General features: G+C 50.9%; 1 protein-coding gene across 2 annotated transcripts in view; it reads left to right on the forward strand.

The window, feature by feature from the left end:
• Window positions 1–18,726, forward strand: part of Rasgrf1 (Ras protein specific guanine nucleotide releasing factor 1) — a 61,088-nt gene that overhangs the window by 6,143 nt on the left and 36,219 nt on the right. For both annotated transcript variants that reach the window (XM_090321785.1, XM_090321786.1), the window contains exons 2-5: window positions 5,078–5,184; window positions 12,798–12,945; window positions 15,455–15,547; window positions 17,984–18,237. In XM_090321785.1, coding sequence (XP_090177911.1) covers window positions 5,078–5,184; window positions 12,798–12,945; window positions 15,455–15,547; window positions 17,984–18,237 — 602 coding nt within the window. The remainder of the gene's footprint in view (window positions 1–5,077; window positions 5,185–12,797; window positions 12,946–15,454; window positions 15,548–17,983; window positions 18,238–18,726) is intronic.

Here is an 18,726-nt window from a genome sequence, read left to right on the forward strand (position 1 = left end):
AGCACCCACAGATGGAAAGGTCAGAGAAGTGGGCCGGGAGCCATGGAAGACACAGAGTCCCAGCGAGGCTGAGATGCTGAGGAGAAAGGGCTGTCCTGTCTTCTTTCCACAGACAGCTTCACTGGCCAGGAGTGGGGGACGGGAAGGGAGGAAAACAGGGAGACAGGAAAGAGGAAGAGGGGAGAGAGGGGGAGGAGGGGAGGGAAGAGGCAGCATGTGTGCAGAGGGGTAGACTGAGGCAGTAGCTGGGCAGGTAGCGCCCTATTGCCTGGAGCCCCAGTTGAGGCTGAGTGGCGTGGCGGGCAGGTGTGTAGCCGGGTGCAGTGGTGTGGCGGGCAGGTGTGTAGCAGGTGTGTAGCCGGGTGCAGTGGCGTGGCGGGCAGGTGTGGAGCAGGTGTGCAGCCGGGTGCGGTGGCGTGGCGGGCAGGTGTGGAGCAGGTTTGCAGCCGGATGCGGTGGCGTGGCGGGCAGGTGTGTAGCAGGTGTGCAGCCGGGTGCGGTGGCGTGGCGGGCAGGTGTGGAGCAGGTGTGCAGCCGGGTGCGGTGGCGTGGCGGGCAGGTGTGGAGCAGGTGTGTAGCCGGGTGCGGTGGCGTGGCGGGCAGGTGTGTAGCAGGTGTGCAGCCGGGTGCGGTGGCGTGGCGGGCAGGTGTGTAGCAGGTGTGGGGCCAGAGGAGTGGTGCCAGCTGGACAGCACTTCCTGGCCCCCTGGGGCCCACCCCACCTGCCGGTCTCTGGCCTGTCTTCTGCAGCAACAGCCAGAGGAGGGAGGTGAGCCTGGCTCCTCCAGCTCAAGCCTGGCTTCCCACCAGGGCCGGGCAGGGGCAAAGCGTGGGGCACGCCCTGGCCCTGAGTCCATGACCTCCCTGCCTCATCCTGAGCAGCTGAGGGACCACAGCCACACGTCAGAACAGGCCCGTGGGGCCAGAGAAGGGTTTGAACTTGAACTTGGGGCCTTGCATTTGCTAGGCAGGCACTCCACCACTGCAGCCACACCCCACCATATGTGGGCTTTAGCAGTTTCTCAGGCAGGCCTCACTTTTTTTGTTGTTGAGTCTTGGACCTCCATCCTCCTGTTTATCCTTCCCAGAGCAGTCCCCACCTCCCTTCCTCACTTTGTGTCAGTCCTGGGCTGGTCCAGCGCCTGGACACCGTCCCTTTTTCACTCTACCACTTGAGCCACAGCTCCGCTTCTACACTAATTTGAGATGAAGAGTCTCCAGGACTTTCCTTGCTCAGCCTGGCTTTGAACCATGATCCTCGGCTCTCAGCCTCCTGAGTCGTAGCTGGGATGACAAGTGTGAGCCACTGGCACCCGGCTTTTTGGTGACTTTTCTCTGTGGAAGCCTGGTGACTGTGAGTCCCACGATCAGGAGCAGCACACGCTCCCCCCCCCCCCGGCCCATCCAGCTTCTCGGGAATCTGTGGGAGCTTGGAGCTGGTGCCGGGAACACATGCCAAGAACAGAGCTCACCCCCTGATGACTGTTCAGAGATGGGTGACGCAGGGACTTGACAGGCGCCCAGAACCTGCCAACGCCCAGATGGTCCCAGGAGGTGGACTGTCGTGCAGGGCCCAGCTGGGTGTCTCAGATCCCTCCCCTCCCCTCCTCCACCACCACCATCCCCTTACCCCCCCACCCTACTCCTCCCTCCCCCCTCCAACCTCAGCCTCCATTCACAGATTTAGCCTCCAGCCTCTTTTGTGGAGGCTCAGCCTTTGGGGATGATGTGGTACGTGAGATTTCTAGCCATGGATTTCTCCATATGGACCTCACCCTCACATCGTTTCCCTCCCTGGAGCCTCAGTTTCCCTAGAGTAGGCCCAAACCTCGCTCAGTAGATTGCGTAGCAGCTTCAAGAAAGCCAGGGTCCAGATCACCCAGGACCAGGGCCGAGCCTGCACGGGAAGTCGTAGATGGGAAAGTCTTGGTTCTCCTGGACTCCAAAGCCCTGTAAATAAAGATGCAAATCCACCCTCATGCATATGCATGCGAGCATAATGGCCACGCAAATAGCCCACGCCTTGGTGTCTTCCTGCTCTGTGGTGGGAATGGTGATGAGGATATTCTCCTCTTCGTTTGTGTGTTTGTTACAACTCGAGTGCATCATTTGTGTGGTTGTGCTGAGTTTCTTGTTGTTTTGTTTGGGTGCTGGTATGGAGGCTTGAACTCAGGGCCTGAGCACTGGCCTGGAGCTTTCTCAAGGCTAGTGCTCTACCACTTGGGCCACAGCACCACTTCCAGCTTTTTCCGTGATACCAAGGAATCCAACCCAAGGCTTTGTGCATGCTAGGCAAGCACTCTACCACTAGGCCGCGCTCCCAATCCCACATCTGTTTTTGATTTAGGCTCTGCCATGTGTGCCAATCAAAGCCGCCAGAGAGGCACATTGGAAGGTTTTAAGCAAGTTGAGGAATCCTCAACTGCATAAACTCCCCACTCAGAGTAGCTGTGATACAGGCACTGACAGCTCAAACCTGTCATCTCAGCTACTCAAGAGGCTGAGATCTGAGGATCATGATTTGAAGCCAAGCAGGGCAGAAAAGCCTGTGAGACCCTTATTTCCAATTAACATGCAAAAGGCTGCGCAGAAGGCATGGCTCAAGTGGTAGAGCACCATCTGTGGGTGAAAAAGCCAAGAGTAAGAGGCAGTGAGTTCAAGCCATGGTCCCCGCAAATGTGTGTAGAGTCAAGTCTTGACCCCTTTCTCTCTTTAACTCAATTGCTGGGCACTAAGTCTCCAGTCAAAGTCTGGGCATTCCTGACATGTCACCATGCAAATGTTTCCAGAAAGATATACCCAGTCACTTGACATGTGTCATCCCAGCTACTCGGGAGGCTGAGATCTGAGGATCGTGGTTCAAAGCCAGCCTGGGCAGGAAAAGTCTGTAAGATTCTTATTTTCCATTAAAAAACGACAACAACAAAGCCAGAAGGGCTGAACGTTTTACAAGTTTGCAGACAATGCCCCATAGCTTCTTTCCCTCCCCCTTGCCATTACTGGACCATAGAGCAGAGAGCCAGGGGTGTCTGGTGGCCAGGTTCAGGTCTGGGCGTTGGCCTGGTTGTTTTGTCCTGGTTAGATTCCCATAGGAGGGCATTTGGGCCTCATTAACCAAGACAGGCAAGATGCTGTTTCTAGGAGGGAGGGAGGGTGGGAGGGAGAAATGGAGGGGGCCCTAGTGCAGAAGAGATCACCAAACATGGTGATCCGTTAGCTTGGTCCAGCTGTGGGTCAGTCCTTCCCGCTGCATGGCCTTGGGTGTGTTTTCTTTGATCCCTGGGCCCGGGGGCTGTGAGGCCGTGAGCATCTAGGGACACCTGAGGGACCCGGGAGAAAGGGCATCTTGGCTGGTGAGTGTGCGTCCACGCTGCTGGGGTTCTGTTTGTTCACTTGGTTGGTTTTATTTCATATGGAGAGGGTACTAGGACTTGAACTCAGGACCTCACACTGTCCCTTCACTTTTTCATTCAAGGCCGCTGCTCTACCATTGGAGCCACTCCTCCATTTTTTGTTTTATTGATTGATTGATTGCGGATTCATTGAGGATGAGAGTCTCCTGGGTTTGTCTTCCTGGACTGGCTTTGAACCGTGATCCTCAGATCTCAGCCTCCTGAGTAGCTGGGACGACAGGCGTCCTGGTCTCCATGGGGTTTAACCTGCTTCCTCCCTCCCCACGAGGCAAGGTGCCCAGGGGCCTGGCTGGCGTTTCCTTCTCCGGCTCATTATCTGTTTCCTAGGAAACGAAGAGAGACACTGAGTCAGCCACACTGCGCGCTCTCTCTCTCTCTCTCTCTCTCTCTCTCTCTCTCTCTCTCTCTCTCTCACACACACACACACACACACACACACACACACACACACACACTACAGTAAATGTCACCAGAAGCTACGTTAGTTTGCCTTAGGACGCCCTCTGAATGGCTGACCTGAGGCCAACACTCGTGGCTGCCAGGAGGCTGAGATCTGAGGATCCGGGTTCCAATCCAACCCAGGCAGAAAGAGCCACCAAACTGTTATCTCCAACAAACCGGCAAAAAGCTGGAAGCAAAGCTGTGTCTCAGGGAGTAGAGGACAAGCTAAGGGACAGCACCAGGTCCCGAGTTCAAGCCCCAGCACCCCCCCACACACACACACACAGACACAAATCTGCCTCTGCCTCGTCTGTTCACTGTGTCCCAGCAGGCTACAGCCTGTCGGTGCCCATTCTGCCACTCGTCCTTCCAGTCACCTGAAATGGACCTGAGCCCCATGCCCCATCCTCCGGGAAGCCCTCCTTGATTTCTCCAGCTACCTAAGCCCCCAAAGGTTCCTTTGCTCACAGAAGTGATCCTGTTGCATCAATTCAAGCAAACACATGATGCTTACTCAGTGTTAGGTGCTGTTCACAGAGGCTTGGGGGTGGTTAATTCACCCTAACAACACTGCAGAGAGATGGCTGTGAGGCCTGGAGTTCAAAACCTGGTGCCTTCACAAAATAAAATACACACATTTTTTTTTTTTGCAAATTGTTAACGGATGGGAATTTATACATTTCCTTCCTTCTTGTAACCTAAGCATGGGTTTTAGTATACTGTATCACACCTTTATTTTTGCTTAATTGCTATTCTTTTTGTGCCAGTAGTGGGACTTGAACTCAGGATGTAGGTGCTTATCCTCTAGACTTTTGGGTTTTTTGCCAGTCCTAGGGCTTGATCTCGACCTGGACTTGGACTTTCTCAAGTCTCTACCACTTGAGCACCACTTCCGGTTTTTTCTGTATATGTGATACAGGGCTTCATGCATGCTAGATAAGCATTCTACCACTCAGGCCACTCTCCCAGCCAGCTCCATCCTCTAAGCTTTTTTACTCAAGGCTGGAGTTCTACAACCTGAGCCACAGCTCCACTTTCTGGGTGGCTCATTGGAGATAAGAGTTGCACAGACTTTTCTGCCCAGGCTGGCTTCAAAGCTCAGTCCTCAGGACCTCAGCCTCCTGAACAGCTAGGATGCCAGGCGTGAATGACGGCTCGATCGAGGGGTGCTCCGAGGGCCTGAAACAGCCGGCCACCAGTGCAACCTCTCCCTCTCTCTGCAGCATTACTTCACGGTGAACTTCAGCCATGAGAACCAGAAGGCCTTGGAGCTGAGGACAGAGGATGCGAAGGACTGTGACGAGTGGGTGGCGGCCATAGGTCACGCCAGGTAGGCCTTAGCAGTCCCAGGAAGAAGAGCTCACACAGGGCCTGGAGCTGACCCCGACAGCACACGGCCTCTTCCCTACCCAGAAGGCACAACCGTCCTAGCACGGTGTTTGTGCAGGCATGCGCATGTCCGTGTGTGCATGATGTATGCATGCTTTGTGCGTGCATGTGTGATTGCATGTGCCAATGTGTATGCCTCCCTTTCCTGCAGGAATGTGTGTGTCGTGTGTGCAGGAGGCACAGGTCTCCGCTGCAGCCACCTTGGACACATTTTGACATGCTCCCGACTTACCTGAGCTCACCTGCGTGCGTGTGTGTGAACATGCAGGTTTGCCATGGGCCTCAAGCTGTCGTAGCCTGATGCTGTGGCGTGGCTCTGAAGACTAGAGGCCCAACCAGGCCTCTGTTTCCTCACTGGACAAGCTGGGCAGCTGACCTTTGCTGAGGAGCCCGTGGCAAAAGTGCTTCTGCCAGGAGGCACTGGAAAGCTTGGCAGTGGGTGGGGGGGGGAGGAATTCCTGACTTACCTCCAATGAACCAACAACAAACAAACAAAACAAAACAAAAGGTAGAAATGGAGCTGTGGCTCAGGTGGTAGAGCACCACCCTTGCGCAAAAATAAAATAAAAAATGAAGGCAGAAGGAAGAGCATAAGGCCCTGTTCGTTGTGCAGAGAGTTGATCTTGTCATGCTATTTCCATACATCCACACAATGTGCCCTGGACAAACCTACCTCCTCGATTCATTACACACACACACACACACACACACACACACACACACCCATCCCGTCTCAAAACAACTCCAACAGGTTTCATTGCTCTGCTTCCATCCATGTGTATAAAGGCATTCAGCCACATTCCCCCCCCACCCTTCCTTTAACCCTCCCATCTCCTCCTGCTACTCATCCCTGAACACGCTAGATTATGCCTGTCATGTGTGTGTGTGTGTGTGTGTGTATGTGTGTGTGTCCGTCCGTCCATCTGTGTGTCTGTCTGTGGTATGCACACACGCATGCGTGCTGGACCCAGGGCTAGAACTCAGAGCCTGGCATTGTCCCTGAGCCTTTGTGCTCAAGTTGGCGCTCTACCACTTGAGCCACAGCCCCACTTCCAGTTTTCTGGTGGTGCATTAGAGGTAAGAGTCTCATAGACTTTCCTGCCCAGGCTGAAAGTTTTTGAACCACCATCCTCAGATCTGTCTTCTGGGTAGCTAGGGTGACAGGCGTGAGGCACTGGCGCCCAGTTTTGAATATTTTTTTTCCCATGAATTGCTGAGCCATTTGCATTCCTCCTTCTGAAAATTGTGCATGTGCCTCTGCTCCTGGATTAGATTATTTGTTCTTTTGGCATTTCATTTTTGGAGCTCTTAACTCTGCATATGAATCTCTTTATCCAAGGAATAACTAGCAAAGGTTTTTCCTCTCATTCTGAAGGTTTTCTTTTGAGTCCGGTAATTGTTTCATTTCTGTTTAGAAGTCTTTTTTTTTTTTTTCTGGCTCTGAGGCTTGAACTCAGGACCTGGGTGCTGTCCCTGAGCTTTTGTGCTCAAGGCTAGCACTTGAGTCACAGCTCCACTTCCATCTTTTTGCTGGGAAATTGGAGATAAGAGTCTCACAGACATTCTTGCTCGAGTTGGCTTTGAACCGCAACCCTGAGATCTCAGCTTCCCGAGTAGCTAAGATTTACAAGCGTTTTCTGGTGATTCATTGGAGATAAAGGTCTCAGATATACCTGTTGGGGCTGGCTTTGAACTGCGATCCTCAGATCTCATGCTCCTGAGAAGCTAGGATGACAGGTAGCCCTAGAATCTTTTTTAAGTTGATACATCAACACTTTTCAATTCCCATTTTCATTTCCTGAGCATTTGCGGTCTACATGAATATTTTGCTTATGCCTATAAGTTCCAGAATTTTCCTGTTTTCCTCTAATAGCTGCAAGGTTTCTGGTATTGTATTAAAATACCGTTTCAAATTTATTTTTATGCAGGGTGAGAGAGAAAAGGGTGTAGTTTTCTTCTTCTACATGTGGATATCCAATCTTCTCAGCACCATTTGATAAAGTGTGGTCTCCTTAGCGTTTAGCCTAGTAGTAGAGTGCTCTCCTAGCATGCACAATGAGACCCAGGTTCAATTCTTCGGTACCACATATATAGAAAAAGCGGGAAGTCGTACTGTGGCTCAAGTGGCAGAGCTCTAGCCTTGAGCAGAAAGTGTCCGAGGGCAGTGCCCAGGCCCTGAGTTCAAGCACCAGGACTGGCAAAAAAAAAAAAAAAAAAGTATGGCATCCTTATCAAATCTCCAATAGTCACCACTGGGTCTTCTATTGATCTGTGTGAATCTCTTTTGCCAGTACCATACTGTGCTTACAAATGAATTTTAGAATTACACTTTCAGTTCCTCTGAAGAAGGACATCATAAACTTGATGGGAACTGTGTGAAATAAGCCGACTGTTTTCAGGAATAGAAGCGTTTCTGTGATATTAATTCTGACTTGTGAACGGGAAAGGTCGTCCCATCTTCTGGGGCTTCCATTTCTTTCTTCTCCTTTTTTTTCTAGATGTCTTGAAGGTCTTTTGTCGGGATTGTTCCTAGGTATTTAGTTTTTGGAGCCGATTGTGGATGGGTTTGTTTTCCTGACTGTTCTCGTTTGCAAGGCTGGTTTTGTTATCTATTGAGATGATCATCTTATTGTTGCCATTTATTCTGATAATTGTTGTATTGTGTTCATTGCTTTCTGTTGTTGAACCATCCTTGCATTCTTACAAAGAAACCAACTTGATTATAGAATCAACGTACATTCAGTTTTTGTGTGTTAAGTATTTCTGTAGAGAATGTTCCATCTGTATTCATCAGGGAAGTTGTGATTTTTTTTTTAAACCCAGTTTGGGTATCAGAATAATGAGTCTGGTAATGTTCTTTCTCTTTCTATTTTAAGTTATAGTTTTGAGAGCATTGGTATTAATTCTTCTCTAAAAGTCTGGCAGAATTCAGCTTTTATTCCTTAACTCTTCATTCGTGCTTCAGTTTTATTGTTTGCATCTGTTTAGATGGCTTTATAGCCTTTTGGCTTAAATTTGGTAGGACATATGCTTCTAGAATTTTATCCATTTCTTCTGAAATTTACCATTTTATTAAAATAAAGGGGTTTTTTCCCCAAGAATTCCTAAGTCAATTCCTGAATTTCTTTGGTATTTGTCTTGATATCCTCTTTCTTGTCTCTAACCCTTCGAATTTGGGTGTTCCCTTCCTTCATTTGGTAAGTTTAGTTAGAAGTTTGTCTGTGTTATCTTTTTAGTGGTCGTAGTAATACCGGTGATTGAACTCAGGAATTACTTCTTCTAGGCAGGCATGCTACCACGTGAGCCACTTGTTTTTCGGGTGGGAACTTGTGCATATAAAATGCCACTGCTGTGTTTCCCAAGTTCTGCTAAATTCTGTTTTTATTTGCATCTAGGAATTTTTCCTCTTTTCTCCTTTATTTCTTCAGTGGCCTTTTGATTGCTCAAAAGTAGATGGTTCAGACTCTGTTCAAATGTTTTCTGAGATTTCTCATTCCTGACTTCTAGATGGATCCCATTGTAGTAAATAGAATACAGTCAGCTGTTTCAGTTTTCTTCTTTGTTGAGACTTGCTCTATATCCTAAAATGTGTCTGTTTTGGAGAAAGGTCCATGGGCTGCTGATAGAAAAGTGTACACTGTTCCCATTGGGCAGGATGTTCTGTAGGTGTAAATAATTCCGTGTGGTCTACAGTAATAATTAATTCTGAAGTTTCCTTGTGGGTTTTATTTTAATGTGTCTAGCTGACCCATCTGTTTGGGAAAGTGGGGTATTAAACTGCTTTGCCATGATCGTGCAGAGTTCTCTCTGAATTCATGTGTCAAACAGTGTCTCCTTTATGTAACTGGGTGTTCTAACATGCAGAGTGTACATGCCTACAGTAGTTAAAAGCTCCTGTGGAGTTGTTCCCTTTACCAATACAACATGATCTTCTCTGTCCATTTCTGCCTGGTTTTCATTTAAAGTTTGCCTTGTTAGATATGAGTGTGGCTACTCTTGCTTCCTTTCTTGTTTGGAAGATTTTTTTTTTCCGTCCTTTGACTTGGTTTGTATTTGTCTGTCATTGAGGCACATAGGTTGTTTTGTTTTGTTTAATCAGACTGTGTCTTTTGATAGAATTGAATCCATCAGCATTCAGAGTAATCGAAAGGTATGTAGTAGACGAGGCACTGGTGGCTCACATCTATAACCATAGCTACTCAGGAGGCTGAGATCTAAGAATCACAGTTTAAGGCCAGTCAGGAAAGCCTACAAGAGTCTTTCTTATCTCCAATTAACCACCAAAACCATGGGAGCAAATGATAAGAGTACTAGACTTGAACAACAAACGAAACTCAGGGAAAGCAAGCAAGCCCTGAATTCAAGCACCAGGACTGGTACATGCATACACACACACACACACACACACACACACACACAGTGCCAGGAACCAGTGGCTCATGCCTGTAATCCCAGCAACTCAAGAGGCTGAAATCTGAAGATTGCCTCAAAAGTCATTCCAGGCAGGAAAATCTGTGAGACTGTTATCTCCAGTTAATCACAGAAAACTAAGTGGCGCTGGGGTTCAAGTGGTAGAGTTCTTGCCTTAAGCAAAAAGTGTTCAAGGACAGTGCCCAGACCTCGAGTTCAAGCCCCAGGACTGACAAAATAAAACCCAAAACAAGTGTGAGTATGTGTGTGTATGTGTAGTGTTAGTAGTGGTATATCATTTTGTTGTTTTCCAAATGTCTGGTCCTTCTCTGATTTTCACTTATCTGTTTGCCTGGTGAGTTTATTTTTCTCATGTTTTCATGGCAGCATTTATGTACTGTGCGTGGAGAATTCCTTTGAGTATCTTCTGCAGTGCTGTAAATTGCTTTCGTTTGAAAGGATTTTATTTCTTCTTCAATTATGAACGATGTCTTTGCTGGCTGCAGTAATCCAGGTGGACAGTTATTTTCCTTAAGCACCTGAAGTGCCTTGTTCCATGCCCTCCTGGCTTTTACATTTCCCGCTGAGAAGTCCGCTGTCGCTTGGATGGACTTGCCTTTATGGTGACCTAGAACTTCTCCCTTCTCTCCTCATTCTATATATGTAATGTGGTAAATATCATCTGACATGGGCAAGTTTCAGCCTAATATTTTCTGTCTGGAGTCCTAAAGGCCTCCTGAACCTGGAAGTGCATCTGATAGTCCAGATTTGGCAAGTTTTCTGCTGTTACTTTGTTGAACATGTTTCCTATGCCTTTAGCATGCCCTCTCCTCCTCCTCCTCGTCCTCTTCCTTCCTCCTATAGGTTTGGACTCTTTAATGAATCTCAACTCCATTCTTTTTTCTGTAGCTTTCTTTATCTTATTTCTCTGTTTCATCTATGTGATCTTCAAGACCTGATAGTCTACCTTCTGTTTGAACCAGTTTATAAGGGCTTTATTAATTTTTAAAATTATATTGTAAAGATGATATACAGAGAGGTTACAGTTACATGTCAGGTGATGAGTATATGTCTTTTTGAACAGTGTCACCCCACCCTCATTCTTTCCCCGCCCTCCTCCACTAAGTTGTAAAGTTCATTTCTGACATAGTGTCTGAGTATCATTGCCAAATATCCCCCCATCTCTGTGCTTCCCCTCCCCAAATCAGATCAACTTACATACAAGACAAAGGATAAAGAAATACATAAGAATTTCAACTGAAACTGGGCGGTGGCTCACGCCTGTAATCCTAGCTACCCCGGAGGCTGAGATCTGAGGATCAGGATTCAAAGCCAGCCAGGCGAAAGGACCTGAGACTCTAATCTCCAGTTCACCTCTAGAAAACGGGAAGTGAGGCTTGGCTCAAGGGTAGGGCGGTAGCCTTGAGCTGAAGAGCTCAGGGACAGTGCCCAGGCCCAGAGTTCAAGCTCCATGACCCACCAAAAAAACTTTTCAACTGAACTTCCTGATTTGCAGGGCCTTTCATTTACAGAGTGGATTTTAGCGTTGTTTTATTTTTCAGAATTTCTATACATTTATTGAGTGCCTCTTTCCTATCTCAGATTCCAGACTCGTAAGTAGCTAGGGTTACAGCTACACACGGAGAGCATCGTTCTTCGAGTTCAATATTTGAGACTTCATCTGTGTTATTGTCATTCAGACACTGGTGTGATTATTGATTTTTGAGGGCACGGTGTTTCCTTTTCTTTTGCTTTCATATTCGTTTCCACCTTGAGATATGTTTTTTGGAAGGCAGGCGGGCGCACGTGCGCTTTCTCTCTCTCTCCTTCCCTATCCCCCCCCCAGCACAGGAGCCCAGTTTCTCTTCAGTGAGCTCTGGGCACTTCTCTCTAGGCCTCCAATTTAATATTTTATTTGCAAAATGTAAAGCACAGAGCTCCCGCCACTTGTGTCTGCACAGACACCACCAGGCTGGTGGGAATTTAGGATGGTGCCTGCATACCTGCTCTTCACCTTGGGCTGGCGTCATCAGTGGTTCTACCTGACTGCCAGACCACGGCAAGTGAAGCCTTGGTCAGCACGTGACCAGCTCAGACGGCCACTCAATTCCCAGCATCCAGGAAGCAAGGAAGGGGACAGGAAGGGGCTGAGGACAAGACCTGTGCTTGAAAGCCATGTCCCCAGAGACACATTTCCTTCAATCTGGCCCTTCGCTCCGAAGTTCACCATTTAAAAAAGGAGCCAAGAGGCTGAGACAGAGAACTGAAGTTTGAAGCCAGCTTGAGCTTTTCCTGAGCAGGAAAGTCCACTGCAGTCTCTCATCTTCCTTCTCTCCTTTTAAAACTCCTCATTGGGGGAACCAAGCCTTTAACACAGGAGCCATCGGGGGCATTTTGGATTCAGTGATAATGAAGAGAGAGGAAGAAAGAAGGGAAGGGGGAAGGGGGAAGGGGAGGGAAAGGAAGGATAGGAATAGAACTACTATTTGAACCATGGGGTGAGTGCCATTAGTTAAGACTAGGCTAATGAAGATGCTGCATTTTCCCACTGGCATGAGAGATTTGTGATGTGTGAAAACAGATTCTGCGCTGCAGGCTGAATGTGATGAGTAAAGACAATCTAGTGTGTTGGGAAGTTGGGAAAGCTTTAAAAACTACATTTTCACAAGAAAAGCACAAAGGTCACCCTTTAGTTCAGATGGTACTGAGAGCCAAAGAATTCTCTTACAAGCCCATTGCCTATCTTTAAAGGGCAGTGAAAAGATGAGCTTTGTGGATGGGGACCCCGCCCCAGGTCCTAGCTTAGCTAAAGCCAGTCTCCTCCTCTAGATGGTGATGTCGCTGGGCCTGTCATTCCAGCTACTCAGGAGGCCGAGTTGGGGGGGATCACAGCTCCAAACAACTCCAATTAACCAGGACAATGTCACAAGTGGAGCTGTGGCCCAAGTGGCCTTGAGTAGAAAAAGCCAAAGGACAGCACCCATGCCTTGAATTCAAACCCTAGTAATACCACAAAGACAGAGTCAGGAGGAGGGAGGGAGGGAGGGAGGTTGCTGAGGTCTGTGTGGCACGGGCTGCAATGGCTGAAGCAACCATCAGGAGGCCGTGTGGCCGCATCTTCACTGGTATGCCCTTTGTCCACAGCTACCGCACACTGGCCACGGAGCACGAGGCCCTGATGCAGAAGTACCTGCACCTGCTGCAGATTGTGGAGACAGAGAAGACAGTGGCCAAGCAGCTGCGGCAGCAGATCGAAGATGGGGACATTGAAATCGAACGGCTGAAGGCGGAGGTGACCAGGGGGCCACAAGGTGGACTGGCTGCAAGGGTGGGCCCTCCAGACCCACACCCCAAGCCCATGGGCCGGGGTCATCCCCAGATTCGCAGGCAGAGCAGGGAGAGACCTATCAACAGATCAGGTCCCTGCTACCTGTGCCACCCAGGGCATGAATGAGCCAAGCTGCCAGATGGCCAATTGCTGGGCCCCCGACCACCCTGACTGACCACCATCACTGTCCGCCTGAGGTCCTATGACCCGACTCCAGGGTGTGGAGCCTTCTCTGTCAAGGGCTCTGTGACTGAGTCAACCTGTCACTGTCAGACCAGGAAGTGGCCTCAGCTGGCTCCTGTGGACTCTGAACCAGACCCTCGGGCTGGGAAGGTGGCTCCATGGTAGAGTGCTTACCTCGAATGGGTTGTAAAGTCCTGGGTTCAATTCCCTGGTACCACATACACAGGAAAAGCCACAAGTGGTGCTGTGGCTCAAGTGGTGGAGAGCTAGCCTTGAGCAAAAGAAGCTCAGGGACAGTGCCCAGGCCCCGAGTTCAAGCCCCAGGACTGCAGATTACACCCTCTCCCCGGACCCCTCCTCTGAAGCCACCTTGGCACCTCCTGGCACTTCTGTGTGGCATGCCCTGCTCATCCCCACACCCCCAACCTGGTTGAACCCAAGGGTTGATGCCTCCTCCTCCAGGCCCAGGTATGGCCCTGCCATCTGCTCCCCTGCCACCCAAACTCACAGCTCATGGCCCACGCCTCGTGAACCATGCGGGCTCCCTGTGTGCCTGCAGGTACCCAGAGTGGCATGGTGTGAGCCTGCCTCACGGGGTCACTCAGCAGACACAAAGGTGGACCTCTACCACGTGAGCCGCAGCACCACTTCCAGTTTTCTGCTGATTCCCTGGAGAAAAGAGTCTCTCGGATTTGTGTGGCCAGGCTAGCTTTGAACTGTGATCCTCATATCTCCACCTCCTAAGTAGCTAGGCTGACAGGCTGAAGCAGCGGCGCCCGGCTATGTGCTCCTCTCAAAGAGCCAGACATTCCAGAAGGATTGGAAGGCTAGGGGAGAAGAGCCAGGTCTCCTTCATTCTCTCCATTCAGTATTTTCATCAGCTTTCCAGCACAGGCTGGGGTAATTTTAGCAACCGGGGAGTGGAGGGCAGACAGCACTCTGTTCTGCTCTCCCAGGGCCTCTGAGCTCAGTGGGAGCACCCTTGAGGGTACATGGCGGTGGCGTGGGCCGAGCGAGGAGTGCGCTCTCGGCTCCCTGAGCTTCTATCTTTAGATGAGTGGCACTTGGTGACTGTCAGGGTTTCCCCGTGGTTGAGTGCTTTAACTCAGGGCCTCGCCCTCACGCTGGCACTCTATCTACACTTGACTCTGCAAGTCTCTGGCCGGTGGCCTGTGCCCAAGAGCCCACTGGATCCTGGACCTGCCCGTTCAAATGGTGGAAATCACCTGTTTCCTCCTGCTGCTTTGCTCCGAGACCACTGGGAATGCAAGCTAAGGCTGCTCCATCCCTAGCCCTGCAGGTCCCGGTACCTGGTATAGAACCGCGCAAAACCTCACTGCTTTGTAAATCGTTTTTATTTACCTATTCTCCCAGTCTTAGAGCTTGAACTCAGGGCCTGGTCACTGTGCCTGAGCTTCTTTTGCTCAAAGCTAGTGCTCTACCACTTGAGCCACAATCCCACTTCTGGCTTTTTCTAAATAGGTGATTGGAGATAAGTGTCTCATGCCCTTTCTAGTCCTGGCTGACTTTGAACCACAATCCCAGATCTCAACTTCTGAGTAGCTGGGATTGCAGGTGTGAGCCATGGGTGCCCAGCTCAGTAAATGAAAAAACAAAAAATTGCCAGTCCTGGGGCAATTTTTTGCCAGTCCAGGGCCTGAGCACTGTCCTTGGGCTTTCTCAAGGCTTGAGCCACAGTACCACTTCCGGCTTTTTCTATGTATATGGTACCGAGGAATCTAACCCCAATAAGTGAAATTTAAAATATTTTTCTTACAATCACCGCATGATGGTGCTGTCTCCTTAATAAACTATAAAGTAGGGAACATGGCTGATCTGTTTTAGTAGGGTTATCTAGGATTCCAAAAAGTGGGCCAGGAGTTTGGCCTAGTGGTTAAGTCCTTACCTAACACGCACAAAGACTGCAGTTCAATTCCTTGGTACCACATACATAGAGAAAAGCCCAAAGGACAGTGCTCAGGTCCTGAGTTCAAGCCCCAGAACTGACCAAAAAAAAAAAAATCTAAAAAGTGCCAGGTGTTGGTGGCTCACACCTATAATCCTACCATCGTCCAGACACTGAGATCTAAGAATCACGGTTTGGACGTGTGCTCAAGTCCCAGGAATGGCGTGCACACAGGCACACAGCCATGGCAGGGGAGTCAGGACAGGAGCAGCAGCTGCCACACCGTGGCTGAACCCATCACCAGTGCCTGGGGTCTGCCCCAGGCACATGCCCCACTCCGGGCTAGCCCCGAGCCAGCTCCTGATCCACGGGCGTCCATTGCAGATCGCATCACTGCTCAAGGACAACGAGCGCATCCAGTCCACGCAGTCCACTACCCCCATTGAGGAGGACATGGACATCAAGAAGATCAAGAAGGTCAGTCCCAGCTCTCCTGCTGGCTTCTGGAAACTTCCAGCCCCAGGTAGTCCAACAGGGTAGGGGAGTACTGTCACCTACTCCCCTCAGCCCTAACAACCCATCCTGATACTTTTCCAGCCCGTCCCCCTGAGGCCCCTGTGGGTGAACAAGTGGGCTGGGCCCATTTCACAGATAAGAAAACTGAGGTTCCACTTGAAGGCAAGAGTAGGAAGCCTGTGTACTAGCTTCAGAGTCTTGGGGTCTCTGCAGAACCAAAGTCTCCTGGCCCCTCCCCACTGCCTTATACACACATCCAGACCAGCAGTGCTCAGCAGAGACCACTTCTGTCCCCACCTGTGACCCTGTTCCGAGTTCCAAGGTGGGGGAGGGGGGAAGACATCCCAGCAGGTGGCAGGGATCTGCCCAGAAGCCAAGGTGCCATAGGCCATCCTGTGCCACTGTGGCCCAGGAGAGGAGCCTGGGTTGTTGGCAGCTTACCAAGCTCGAGACCTGGCCCACCGTAGAACAGCAAGTGAGAGGCTTCTTGCTTGTCTGGACCCCAGCTGTGATCTCAAGCCACAAATGTGTCCCGTGGCCAAGTTCAGCCTCAAGGGCATGCATGCATATATATGTGTGTGTGTGTGTGTGTGTGTGTGTGTGTGTGTGTGTGTGTGTGTGTGTGTGTGTGTGTGTATGCATTACATATTTATGTATTTTTATGTTATATAATACATATTTATTGTGCCACTATACATATTTATATATTTTATATGTTATACAATGCATAATTGTGCCACTGTACATTATATGTTATATAATACATAATTATTGTGCCACTACTGGGGCTTGAACTCAGAGCCTCATGCTTCCACTTGGCTCTTTTCACTCAAGGTTGGTGCTCTACCCCTTGAGCCATACCTCCACTTCTTGCTTTTTGGTGGTGCACTGGAGATAAAGGTTAGTGTACTTCTCTGCCTGGGTGTGGCTTTGCACCACGGTCCTCCAGATTCTCAGCCTCTTGAGTAGCTAGGATTAAACCATGGGTACCCAGCTTCCCCCCACACGTCTTTTTCTATTTGTTGCTAGTGCTGTAAGAGCTAAACATTTCACACCCAAATATGTCTCTCTGCTTTCCCCAAACTAGACACTGCTCACACTCATTAGCCACGTTTGACGTGCCAGATTCTATTCTGAGATTCCATGTGGAGGAAGAGACTCTCGAGATCTGTCCCCCTGTGTTGCACAGAGGCAAGCTAAGGCACAGAGAGGCCAAGTTAACATCTCTACCTGGCACAGCCAAGTCTGTGTGAAGCATGTTCAGCCTCCAGACACCAGCTCCCTAGCCCACACCCCCAGCCCCTCCTGGGAACCTCAGCTTTACAGCCCCAGGGTGTGGGTGACATCAGCTCAGTGCAGGAGACAGCACAATGATGGTCTCACCGAGCCGGCCACGGGTCTACAAGGGAGCTACCCAGCCGAGTTGGGCATTTGCTGCCTCACTCTGCCTTCCAGTCCCCAAACCCAAGACCCGTTGGTGGCCTTCTGAACATGGGAGGATGCAGTTGGAAGCCGGCGGAAGCAGCTTGATTCCCCCCAGGGCACCCCGGTCCGTGCCATGCGCACCCTTTCCCATAGGCTTTCTTGTCCTTGAGACCCACTGGCTCTGAAACCTCCTCCTGGAGCCTCAGCAGCCTTGAGCTCCACCTCTGCCCTGAGGTCTTTCCTGTCTTCAGAGACAGCTGCAGGCCACATGGCAAGCCCTGGGGCCTGCTGCCTGTGCCCTTTAAGTGCAGATGCCCCACCAAAGCACCCAGCCATGCCTGGTAGGCAGGAAATAAGATGACTTAATGAGTTTAAGTCTTGTGTGTGTGAGTGTGGGGGCGATCATCAAGGGTCCTCTCTGAAGTCCCACAGCACCAAGCCACTCACTAAGCCCAGCTCCCATGCCGCTAAGTCAGGCACCCTGTGTGCACTCAGGCGGGGCTACCGGGGGCACAGGGACCTAGAGGCCCCGCCTGTGACCCCACACTGTCATCCTCGGTAACTCAGGAGGCTGAGATCTGACACGAGCCACCCAGACAACCCGCGGTGGAGCTGTGGCCCAGGGGGTGGAGCGCCAGCCTTGAGTGCGGCAGAAGCTCAGGGACAGCGCCCAGTTCCCAGGAAGGCCAAAAACATTTATTTTTTTTTTTTAAAGAATGTCTAGTTCCAACACGCACCTTAGAGATCCCGGTCCGAACCCCGTGGAATCCAGATGTCCTGTGGGAGGGCTGTCCACTTTACAGCTGGGTAAACTGAGTCCGGGCGTTCCCAAACAACGGGCCTGAGGGTCCGGCCTGGCCCTCGTCTGGGCTGGTCAGGAGCAAGGAGATGAGGACGACGTCTAGGCCCCAGCCCTGCGTCCCGGGGCCTCCTCCCGGCCCCCGACCCCTCCTCACCGCCAAGGCCCCGCAGGTGCAGAGCTTCCTGCGCGGCTGGCTGTGTCGCCGGAAGTGGAAGACCATCATCCAGGACTACATCCGGTCGCCGCACGCCGACAGCATGCGCAAGCGCAACCAGGTGGTGTTCAGCATGCTGGAGGCCGAGGCCGAGTACGTGCAGCAGCTGCACATCCTGGTCAACAACTTCCTGCGCCCGCTGCGCATGGCCGCCAGCTCCAAGAAGCCGCCCATCACGCACGACGACGTCAGCAGCATCTTCCTCAACAGGTAGCCGGGCGGAGAGGGGCAGGACGGGGCCCCTCCCCTTCCTGTGTGGAGAGCCGCCCCTCCCTACTGCTAGAAGTCCTGCCCACTTCCGGTCAGGAGCCCCCACCGACTCCCTGCGGCCTACTTCCGGTCAGAAGTCCCTACCACTTCCGGTCTGGAAGTGCCACGCCCCAATCTACAAAGGCTCCGCCCACTCCAGAAACTCCTTCCTGCCTTCCCAAGCCCCACTTCCGGTCCACGGAAGCTCCTCCCACCACCCTGCCTTGCCCCCAGTGCCCTGTCCAGCTGTTGGTCCTTGTCCCCTGGCTGTGACGTTCCAGGCCTCTCCACTGTAAACCCCCTGTGGGTGGGGACAGACTGCACACTGCACAGTTCCTGGGGCGTGGCCCAGAGACCAGATGGTGGCTCTCTACAGCCAGGCCTGACTCTTGGCCCACCTCCTTTGTTCTTTGTGTCTGCATGGTTTTCTGGCAGAGCCTAACATAGGTG

The sequence above is a fragment of the Megascapheus bottae genome, chromosome 30 (genome assembly GCF_031878675.1).
Source record: "Megascapheus bottae isolate mThoBot1 chromosome 30, mThoBot2.hap1, whole genome shotgun sequence".
NCBI lineage: Eukaryota > Metazoa > Chordata > Mammalia > Rodentia > Geomyidae > Megascapheus > Megascapheus bottae.